The sequence below is a fragment of the Carya illinoinensis genome, chromosome 10 (genome assembly GCF_018687715.1).
Source record: "Carya illinoinensis cultivar Pawnee chromosome 10, C.illinoinensisPawnee_v1, whole genome shotgun sequence".
Taxonomy (NCBI): Eukaryota; Viridiplantae; Streptophyta; class Magnoliopsida; order Fagales; family Juglandaceae; genus Carya; species Carya illinoinensis.
The window spans coordinates 29,895,333-29,907,209 of record NC_056761.1 but is presented as its reverse complement, the minus strand read 5'-3'; the positions used below and the strand labels follow the sequence as shown (position 1 = coordinate 29,907,209).

The 11,877-nt window shown below is 34.6% G+C and overlaps 1 protein-coding gene across 6 annotated transcripts; it reads left to right on the top strand.

Moving 5' to 3' along the window:
• The first annotated feature begins 5,844 nt into the window (after positions 1 to 5,844).
• Positions 5,845 to 10,054, top strand: LOC122279188. Of its 6 annotated transcripts, XM_043089597.1 has the most exons (6): positions 5,845 to 6,263; positions 7,163 to 7,571; positions 7,700 to 7,791; positions 7,957 to 8,067; positions 9,508 to 9,561; positions 9,778 to 10,054. In XM_043089597.1, exons 3-6 carry the CDS (start codon positions 7,727 to 7,729, stop codon positions 9,959 to 9,961), a joined length of 414 nt encoding a protein of 137 aa, XP_042945531.1. In that variant the 5' UTR covers positions 5,845 to 6,263; positions 7,163 to 7,571; positions 7,700 to 7,726; the 3' UTR covers positions 9,962 to 10,054. The 6 variants fall into 6 exon arrangements, 4 of the variants coding, with proteins under 4 accessions (XP_042945531.1, XP_042945530.1, XP_042945528.1 ...); XM_043089596.1 differs by lacking the exons at positions 7,163 to 7,571; positions 7,700 to 7,791 and adding an exon at positions 6,477 to 6,576 and having other exon boundaries at positions 5,848 to 6,263; positions 9,849 to 10,054; XM_043089594.1 differs by lacking the exons at positions 7,163 to 7,571; positions 7,700 to 7,791 and adding an exon at positions 6,477 to 6,576 and having other exon boundaries at positions 5,850 to 6,263.
• Positions 10,055 to 11,877: the final 1,823 nt, after the last annotated feature.

Below are 11,877 nucleotides of genomic sequence, written 5' to 3'. Positions count from 1 at the left end.
CAAGCCAGACACTCACAAATATGACAGTCTATTAGATATATGTTACGATATGATAACCTATGCAGCAACAGGCTATGATCGTACTGAGGATACTAGTCAGAAGTTACATGCAATGATTGAGTAATATTGCACGAACAGACCCTCATCTCTAATCGAAAAGGAACCGAATACAGGTTGTACGACAGTTAACACAACTACAGTTGGGAGTTCGAAGCAAGTACTCAATCTCCTTGTCATGAGAGGGAAAGTTAAGCCACCGTCACTACATAAAAAAAAAAAAAAAACAAAATTGGCGGCGTTTATATCCGCGGCATTTGTTTATGCGCCGGTAGATATAAAACTTTACCGGCACTTAATGTTTCCACCGGTAAATTATTGAGATTCCCGGCGTTTAAATTTTTACGCCGATAATAATGTATAGGTTTAGCGGCATTTATAACAATGCCGCCAAGATAGCAATTATGCGCCGGGAATTTAGTAATTTCCCGGCATTTAGATTGTTACGTCAGTAATAATATATATTTTTGGTGGCATTTACACAAACGCCAATACTTTATTAATTATACGCCGTTATATTAACCGTGTTTGCCGACGTCTTTAATATACCGCCGGTAATAATATATAGCATCAGTGGCATTTCACAAAATGCCGACAATTGATAGAGTTTACGCCGATAAAGTATTGAGTGTTTTGGCGTTTATTTCATTTGACCAAATGCCGGCCATTGATTAATTTTACGCTAGTAAATAAGTAGTTTTTCGGCGTTTATATTGTTACGTAGGTAATAATTATATAGCATTGGCAGCGTTTACCAAATGCTGAAAATTGATCAATGAAACGCCCATAATTGATAAATGGGCCGAAGTATTTATTGTGACGCTGGTAATAATATATAGCGTCAGTGATAAAGGCTATTATAAATTTATTGATAGTAAAATAAATAATAAAAATAATAAAAAAATTTATTTAAATGATACGAAAATACCCACAAAATCTTAGTTGAATTTCTAGGATGCCCTATTTGTAAATACCATATATCGCATTCCAGTTCTGGAGGGAGGGAGGTTAAATAGAACTAAAGAAGAGAGTTCGCGCGTCAAGATCTTAATATGATGCCGTTTAATTTCTTTCTTTTAATATTTAATAAGTAATATATAATACAGTAATGTAAGTATTGCGCATTCCTTTTAAAAATTGTGCAAGTGTCGTACAATATTCATTTTGAAAAAAATAGTCTATTATTAAAAATTTAATCTTTTAATATGGATCTCGTATTTATTCTAATTTTTTAAAAAAGAATGTGGCGTTTGCGAACTTTATGACAAAATATGTTAAACATCATACTAAGATTCACAACTTCCAAAAAGAGTAGTAAAACTAATACATAATCCAGCAGTTATCCTTTTATAATCTGTCCTAATTCCAATTTAGCAAAACAGAGCAAAGATCGATATATGTCATAACCATAAATTTAGTCTTAATTAAGGAAAGTTGCAAATACCATTAAACAGAGCAAACGTCGATATATGACAAATACCATAAATATAGTCTCAATTATAGTCTAACTTATAATCCTAACCCTCAATCATTGTCCTCATCGTTCTTTTCCTCTTCTTCATCTTCCTCTTGATCTTCTTCCTCTTCAGCATTTTCCTCTTCTTCATCTTTCTCTTCCTCTTCATTCTCATTTTGATTTTGTCCTGAAGCCTGAATATAAATTCAAATGAGAGGCCAAAAATTTCAAAATAAGGTTGACTGATATCAACTAAACATATGTAGAGTGCTCACCTGCGCATGCATGAATGTGTTTACTAAGTTCCGCAATGCAGTTAACTCGTTCCGCATTTTATCAAACTCTTCCTTTGATATACCATCTTCTTGGTTTGAAGTTGGTAGTGAATGTTGACAAGTTTGCCTTGTAGGGGTTGGCCCAAACCCCAAACCGCGCACACGTCCAGGCCGTTCTAGGCCCATAACTTTCGAATAAATATCATCTGATTTCCAAGTCATGGTTCCTCCAGACCCCATTTCTATAGGATTTGTGTCCTGTGTTAAAAGTTCCTCCATCTCAACCTGTAATAGATAATAAAAAATACACATTATTCTCCATCTTATAAATCCATTAAAATTAAAAAGTAATAAATTTGAAAATAAACATACCACTTTCTTTCTCGTTTCATCATTGTAGTGTGTGCCATCCTTTTTCTTATGGGTCTTGACAAACAACTGGGCTCGACTTGGCAATGCCCCAGTTGATTTTTTCTGCTTTCAATATTTTAGATTAAACACATATATTGAAAACAAAGAATTAACAAATATTCAACAATAAATAAATATTAATTAAATAAATACCACATCATGGGCATATCTTGCTAAACTTTTCGATCATCCGCTATGAACAATCACCTGCTTCTTACGACACTCCTTGTTTTTATTACATTTTGACTACAACATCACAAAGATTATGAGAATTATGAAAATAACTAGTTGGTTGACTTTATAAATCTATAACAAAAATGTGAGCATTGTTATCATATATTCTGGATCGAACCAAAGATTGGCCAACTCTGCCAGTTGCTCTAAGTCCACCATATCGGGACTTGCCCTTGCCACAACTTGTGCTGCAGATGTGTTATCAAAATATTATTGGATTACAAAATATTATCCATAGTTCATTTAACCATCATCCGATATTTTGATCATCGCGATTGGTTAAGTAAAACAAAATCTGATTTATTTAGTTAAATCATCTCATCTGATCATTATAAATTTTTGAACTTTTAAACAAAATATAATTAATTATTCAATTTTTTAAAATCCTAAAATGAAAATTTTATTAAAAAATTTTATTCTAATAATATTTTATTTAACTTTTATCTTATCTTAAGCATTATTCATATGAGGGCTAATGAGCAATATGTGAATGAGGTTGTTAATTATATAGCAACACATTACTGTGAGAAAATGATTTTATGTTCAATCTGATGGAAACCAAAGAGAAACAGGAAGCTGAAAGTAATTGGGTCACTTCTAGAAAATAAAAATAAAAACTTTGTTGCAACCTTTGCCATTAATAGAGTCCAACTAAAATTAAAAATAATAACGAAATAGCCTAAGACTCAGGCAGTTTGTGGGGGCAGGAAGCCTTTAGCTTTGAGGCTCTCCACCGCGTCCCGAACATCATCTTCAACAGGAGTGAAGACCAAACCCATATCAATTAATCTCCTCGCTGCATCTTGGCATGCCGTCAGTCCTGGCTGAGTTTCCCCGGTAAACCTGTAGCCAATTCAAGTTATGAACTTCCGCCACATGGAATTATATATTTTTCTATAAAGGAAAATACAAAAAGTGATACTTTCTAGTCCGAATGGAAGACTGAAAGGTCAAATGGCTGATAAAACAGGATGGCAAGTTTGATAATTTGTGTTCTGTTCTTGAGAGCATGTGGAGATGCAACAACAATAAGAGGTATTAATTGATGCGAGTTGAATAAATGGCAAGATAACTTCATTCTTGGGCCGTGGCTATGACGTTTGAACTGCAGTTGAAGTGCTCTGTTTTGAGGGTGAAAAACAGAGCACGTTGCAGTGATTTTAAGGGAGGAAGGCTGGTTTTTTTAACTGCAGTGTGGGGACATTGCTATGTGGAAGAGGAGATGGGATTAGCGATGTGTGGAGGCGTTGCTGCGGGAACGTGATGCACGATCTATGTGTTGTGAAAACATATATTCGGCAGCCCTAGGCGTGTTAATGGGGAAGATGTTTAATGGGAACGTGATGCACTATCTGTGGGCCCGTGGGGATATATATTTGAAGGATAATGGCTGAAAATGTTTAATGGCAAGGGTTGTAGAGTTGTAATCCAATTGGAAGAGTTGTACGGCTGTGAAAAGCTTTAAATGACTTCATAATTTATTTCAATAAAAAGCCTTCAATTATTTTTTTATTTTTAATTTTGAAAAAATTCAGAACAAGAAGAAAATATTAATATTTTACAATAATAAGCTTGGAGTATATAACTATTCATGATACAACCAATAGTTCAGTATACGACAACTATGATCTTAATGTTATTGGAGAAAATATTGGATTTAAAAATTACTGCTATTTAAAAAAAGAAGAATAAGAGAGTTTGGTAGGATATCCAGATTTCAATTCAGGTGGATAACCGGATTCAATCCGGATCTCCAGATTGTAACTGGATATTCGGATTTTTTTTTTTTTTGACTTAAAACCCAAATATCCAAGTGTTTGAGTATAAAACATAAATCTAGATTGTGAACACTTTATTTAGTCATATCAACCCAAGCCGCCCACTACAACATATATATAAGAGTATTTGTTGCATTTTGTTTTGCCCGGGGGCAAATTTTGGTCCCAAATAGCACCCATTACAAAACATCCTACGATTTTCCGTCGATTTGGTATATCGCTTGAAATACCTACCTATTTGATTGGTTGTTAGTCGTAGCAATTGTGATATATATAGTACAGTTCCTCTTCGGAACGGTCGGGCTGATATAAGAAGTTTAATAGCCTCTGATCATAGGTCACCACCTCAGCAATTCTACACAAATGAATATAAGATTATCACACTCGATAATTTCAAGATTTCACTTATCATCTTTGTCTCTTTGTTCCATCGTCCAAAATTCCTCTGCTATTTGTCAAACCAGTTCCATCGCTGGTGCCAGACCAGTTCAGCCACCGCCACACCTAGATCCAACGCCTCTCTAAGCTAAATTTGTAACTCTCAATTACTCTCTCCTCAAGCTCTCATCCGCACCCAAACTCCCCATGAGAAGGTAAAGAAGAAAACTCCTCAATGCTCCCACTTTTTTACACGTTCCATTCAATCAATACCTTTCGCAGCCCCCCACTTGACCGATTCTACTAATTCCTCAAAACAAACTAGAAAAAGAAAAATTGCAAACGCTCATATTCAAACCCGATTCTGGTTCCTTCATGTCCCTAGTCTCATGCATTGCCCAATTTGGTTCATAAATACATCATTTAGGACCAGACCCAAGCACGAGGAGACTGCATCGAGTTCAGTGGGCACAAAAGGTAAGGATCATACTTTCTTGGTGGGGGTGCTCTCTTTTTTTTTTTTTTTGTCAAGCATGTTTGTAGTGCAATAATAGTCTGTGGTGCGGTTATAGTGGAAATAAAATGAGACGTATACGTAGCATTTTCTCATTGGGAAGTTGTTATTTGGAGAGAAATAGATAGACCGGTGGGAAGTTTTTCTCTATATAGTGTAGTATAACTAATACTATAGTGATTTCTATAATAATTTATATATAGACTTAAAGTATATTACTAATAGTATTAAAGTGTTATTATAAGACCATAAAGTATAAATTATAATTAATATACATTATATACTAATATAAATTAGTATTACTAATTTACAAATATAATCATCAAAATGAATATTTTGAGAATTTATTAAGCGATAAAATGTAGTTAATGTATATATTTAAAGTATATGATCAATTAAATATTCATGTTTAAGATTATAATAACATTATTATATATATTTTTAATATTAACATAACATTATAATAACATTATCTTATATATAATATATAATAATATATTATTATTATATATATTATATAATAGAATTATATATAATATGAAAAAATATTATATTAACATTTCAATTATAGATAGGATTGGAATATTGAAAGAGTTAAAAATAATCAAGAAATTAGAAAATAGAGGTGGAGAAAAGGTAATTTTACATTAAGGTATACATGCACGAATATTCTGTAATTTCTCTTAAAATATTGTTATCAAAACAAAAATTAGTGAAAGGTTAAGTTGGCGCCTCATACGTTGCCTCAAAATTTCAGAAAATTCAAATTTCCCTCTTATGCAATTAGCGCCTCATGTAGTTTCTCCTTCGCACAGTTCCAGATTTCATGTAGTTTCTAGCTTTATTCTCCGTTTCTTGGATCTCAAACATTTTTCTTGATTCATCTACCTTGGCGACCGAATGTCGATGCCTTTCTTGGATCTCCTTAATTCCGTGGAAATTACTCATGACCTTAAATTTGGGTCTCCATCATAGGAAACCTAGGTCGCGAGTCCATGTTTAGGCCATCTTTAATTTGTTCTCCCAAATGCTTTATTTTATTTTTTTCTCGATCTCATGAATAAGTTGTTATGTTCGTTGTTGGAGGACTTGGTGGCCGATGACGAGAAGTGACGGTGGAGTTGATGACTATAGCGCTTGCTTTCTCACCAAATTGCAAGGTGCTGAATGATCTTTTGCCCTCTCTCTCTCTCTCTCTCTCTCTCTCTCTCTCAAAGTAACACATCTTTCTTAGCTGTATATTTGAGTTTATTTGGTTATTTTGATGGATGATAAAACAAAATTTCTGGGAATCGGAAAGCGGGAGTGTTTTTATCTTCTACCTATGCTTTCAATCTTGATAGATTTGGGCTTTCTTTCCGGCATGCTTACAGATTTGGACTCTCATTTAATCAGCTTTTTGAGAAGGAGTGCTGGAAATGGCTTCCACTTTGACACAGAACAGGAAACAGAGTCTGCGATAGTTATTAATGGGTAGCATCTGCATTATTTTAATTTAAACCTTTGTATACGTTCTGAGCTTCCCTGCAGCAGTACTCACATCCCTTTTCGTTCTTTTTCTACTCCATCAAACTTGTAGTGTTTAGTATATTAATGGTTGTATCCAAAACATAGGCTATCCATTTCGATTAATGGAGGATCCACCAAACTGCGACGACCCATCATGTAATATTGTTATTCATGTCATACTTCGAATAAAAGAAATTACAACTTGATATTGTTATTCTGACTGAAAATATTGTGGGGAAAATAATGTTTCTTTTACGTTGGTTGTAAAACTGAAAATGATAAGAACTAAGCTACTTATTTGGCACATGAAAGTTCCAAGGAAGATCAAAATGTTTGCTTGGAGAGGTTGTAAGAATATTTTGCCCACTCTTGTGAATCTACGGAGGAAGAAGGTGGTGGAGGAATCTTTATGTTGCTTTTGTTTGGATAACGAGGAAGATCTTAATCATGCTTTGCTACTCTGTCCTACTAATCAAATTGTTAGGCAGACGTATTTTCCTTTATTCAAGGTTTTTAACTCATCTTTCACCTTTCTTCAAACTGTCCGAAGGATCCAGCTTCAAGGTAGTGAGGAAGAATTCACCTTTTTCTTTGTTCTTTGCTGGAGCTTATGGTATAGACGAAATCAAATGCAAATGGAGCAGAATATCATCCAACCTTTGCACGCTGCTGAACATGCCATATCAACTGCAAAGCTTATAAAGATGTTTGAGATACTACATCACGGCAGCAATTACAACAGCTAACTAAGTGGCAAGCTCCACCAGAGGGGTTTCTCAAAGTTAATGTTGATGGAGCTATCTTTGCGGATCAAAGGAAAGCTGGCATTGGTGTCGTATTACGGGATACCCATGGAGCAATACTGATGGTTGCAAGCAAAATTGAGAGGGAGGTGGACGGGGCAGCAACTATTGAAGCTATTGCTATTTTGAGAGGAATACAACTTTGTCTTCCACTTGGTATTCCGAAACTAATTATAGAAACTGATTGTCTTCATATAGTTCAAGAATTGCAGTCCTCTGAAGCGTCATATGCTAGTGCTGGGAACTTGTTTGCTGATATTAATCATCTTATGATGCGTTTTCAGGAAGCACAAGTAATACATGTTAATAGAATGGGGAATGGGGTAGCACATTCTCTAGCTAGACATGCATGGAATATTGAGGATATTAATGTTTGGTGGGATCAGATTCCTTCTTTTGTTCACCATTCTTTATGGTTTGATAACATTTGATGTATTGGTGGTTTTAATGAAGTTACTGGTTATGAAAAAAAAAAAAAAAAAAACTAGACGTTGTTGTATTTTGATGCTGAGGAGCTAATGTTAATTCCTTTAATTTGCAGCAAAATCTGTGGGTTCATAAAAACCTTGTGTCGGTTAATCAAAATATCGGCATTACAAGAGTCAAATCCTCTGTTCCCTTTTGATCATTGCATTCTGTGCTTGTTAATCAGGTACTTTTTCCAGTAGCCCTATGTGGAACATTGCTGGTTGAATTTATTTGCATAGACCTTTTCTATTTTGATTGGATATGTTAGAAATTACTAATTTCTTTTTTATAAGCTTAATCACTTAGTCTCAGCTTTCACTAACCGAGATAACTACTGCCTACAAACACAATGTTTGTTTGTCTTATGATACGTGCAAGATTCAAAATAGTCCTTAGCAATCCTGTAAGCTCCTTGAGCAATATTTTGAATTGACCACTATCCTTTATATCTTTCTGATTACTAGCTTTGCAAACCAGGGGGAGCAATGCACCATTTTTTATTTTTGTGTGAAGAAGTTGTTTTGTCGTTGGAGTACTGAAGTTTTGATGTTCAAATGAAGCTCTACCACATGATAATTGTTTTTTGTGTTTGGAAAAGGGCCATTTAGATCTAGCATTAGTTCAGTCATGCTTTGACTTCAATCAGCTTTCCTTAGTCCCTAGCGTGCTCACCCGCGAGCCATATACAGCCTATGTCAATTGTGTATTAACGTGCTTAAAAGGGGATGAGGAATGAAGCTTTTCAGCTCCCTGTTGTGAGGCAAATTTACCATGCATCCAATTCACTTCAGTCAGATCTTTCCATTGTGTCATATTGCTCCTCTTTGATGCATCCTATGTTCTCTGCTATAATCCACTAAAATTATGACCGTCCCTTCATCTGAAGTTGGTGTTAAATATTAGACACAAACCAAAAACTGTGATCATTAACAAGATATGAATCTCTACTCAGTTTGGTCCAGTGAATCTCCTGAGAATCACTACATGGTACAATTAGGTTACCAATATACACAATAGGGGTTGTGTTTTCATTTTGAAGTTTGGAGATTGTATTGTGCACTTGACTATGCATAGAAATTTATTTGATTGGAGCCTGAACAAGTCAATTTCACTTTCATGTCTATGTACTTTTCTTTCACCTTCTTATACATGGAAACCTAGGGGTGGTCTTTTATGCGCTTTTCCCTCCTTTTTTCACATAGTACTAGTGGATGGCCAGTTTTATGACTTCAGAGAATTAATTTTTTAAAAAGAAAGCGAACTGTATGCATCTTTTTCATTCACTATTTTTGATTTAATGTTTTGTATAGTTTAAAAGGTAAATCCTGCTTAATTCCTATAAATTGATTTTGCTGTAATCTTCAAGGAATAGACATTGCTTAATATTGCAAGAAATTGGAAGTCTATCATCCTATTGCTTAATTTGCAGCAAAATCGTAGCTCGTGAATAAAATTTAATGTGATAATGGTATGTACGTACGCAGAAGAATGCATGCTTGAAAAATATGCAGCACTTTCAAGTAGTAGTCGAGATCTTGTACATGATCTCGACTATTTCTATCTTTTTTAAAATTCTTCGATTTCTAATTTTATATATATTGGTTTGTTTTGGTTGTCAAAACAGGATTCTTCAAAGGACTGGCAGACGTATACAAAGGACTGGTGGACGTATACAATGGTGAGACTAATTATATCTCAAAAAGTTGTTTGAAGTTAATAGTATACATGATATAACGGCAAACGTACGGTTCATTATGCTTGGTTGTAACATAATTTGAGGAATATTAAAATATTGAGAAGTATAAATTCTTCTCCGTCCTAAAATATTTTAACCTCAACTACCCTTTTCATGTGGTAGATATTAATGGTTGCATTGCAATTTTTTATATTACAGCATTCAAAATTCCAAAATCTATGATGGGCGCATTTTGAGAAATTCTTATGTCATGCCTTCTCACCTTCCAGCTGGTGGAGTTATTGGATCAATCTTGGTAGTCGTTTGCTTGTTTTGGGTTGGTTTGGTAGAAGAACTACCCATGAAAGAAATGGTCGGAAAGCTAACGACAAACACAATGTAAAGTAAAATAATTATCCATGAAGAAGAGCTTTCATGTAATGTGATTTGTGTTACATTTTTATTATTATTATATGAATAATGATCCATTATATCATATTTATTATTAATTTATTTATTATATATTTTTATTATGGTATATCATATTATTGGTGTGTTCTAAAGGTTGGTAATTAATGCAATGTGTTGGCAACATTTTTGTAGCAGCGTTTATAATAACACCGTTAATTTAAAAAATGCGCCAGCAATGAACTAGTGGGGGTGTTTACATTACGTTGTTAATTTATGCAATGTGGTGGCAGCAAACTCATGGTGGCATTTAGATAAACGCTGTTAATAAATTTAATGTGCCGTCAATGTACTATTAGTGGCATTTAAATAAACGTCGTTAATTTATATGATGCGCTGGCAACGTAATGCGGTGGCATTTATGTTAACGCCGTTATTTTAAAAATTAGCATTGTTTAGATAAACGCGGTTAATAAATTTGCCAAAGTACTATTAGTGGCATTTAAAGAAATGCCGCTACATTATATGACGAGCGGGCAGTTTACTTGTGGCGGCGTTTAGATAATCGCTGGAAATTAGGTCATTGGTGGCATTTAGTTAAATGCCATTAAATTATTCAATGTGACGCCGCCAATATACTATTAGTGGCATTTAAATAAATGCCGCTAATTTATATGATGAGTTGGCAAATTACTAGTAGCGGCATTTATCGTAACGCCGCTATTTGAAAAAGTGGCGGCGGTAGAATAAACGCTGTTAAAAAATTCAATGTGCCGCCGCCAACGTATTATTAGTGGCATTTAAATAAATGCCGCCAATTTAACTGATGGGTCGATAATGTAGTAGCAGTGGCGTTTATGGTAACGCCGCTAGTATATGCCAGTGGATGGCAACGATAAAGTGGCGGCATTTCGAGAAACATTGTTAATATTAATTATTGTAGCGGCGTTTCATGAAATGCCGCTAAATTGATCCAAACGCTACTAATGAGATTTACACATACCGGCGTTTGCGCAAATGCCGGAACAATGAAATAACGACCCTCCATTACCAGCGGACGGTTGCGCCGTTAGCAAAACGCCGCGAATTAATTAGCGGCGTTTTTTGTTTTAGTTTCCGGCGTATAACCAACGTCGGCAAATCTGCTTTTTTTTGTAGTGCATCTCTTAGGAGGGCATCAAGGAAGGAGAAAGATCTGCGGAAAGTTAAAGTCACAAGGAAGAAAGCTACTACAAAGGGCAATCATAGACAAGTTTACATTTTTTTAATAATTGTTGCCTATATATTTATATGTTTATTACTTACAGTTATCTGACACTAATGGAGAGTATTGAACTTCTACTGGATCTATTAAACTTGTAGTGGGTCTATTGAATTGTAATCCATGTATTGAACAAATAGTGGGTGTATTGAACTTTTGTGGGTACTTTTAGTAGTTTTTATTAGTTCGTAGTGTAATCTAACAGTGTAAGATGTGATCATCATAATGTGTATGAGAACTCTGTCGAGAAAATGAAGTGTGCATGACATTGGCAATGACAGCCGATGAAGTGTGTTTTGGTACTACTTTCAATGTAGTATGTTGCATCTTGAACACAGTCGCACAATTGCTAAATATATAATAGAGTCGAACAATTGCAAAAATAACTGTGTATGACAATTGTTAAAATAACAGAGTCACACAAAATAACATCACAAGGATCTGATAATATTTTACATCAATGATTACAAAAGTGGGTCCACATAGTGCGTACAAAAGTGGGTCCTGTAATGTTACATATTCGTTAACATAGCCCGCCCTACTGTTTCATAAACTTACTACTATATGGTTATAAACTTGCTACATGGTTGTTACATTGTTTTCTGTACAAATGCTAGAAAATCTTCCACTCACAACAATCCTAAAGTCTT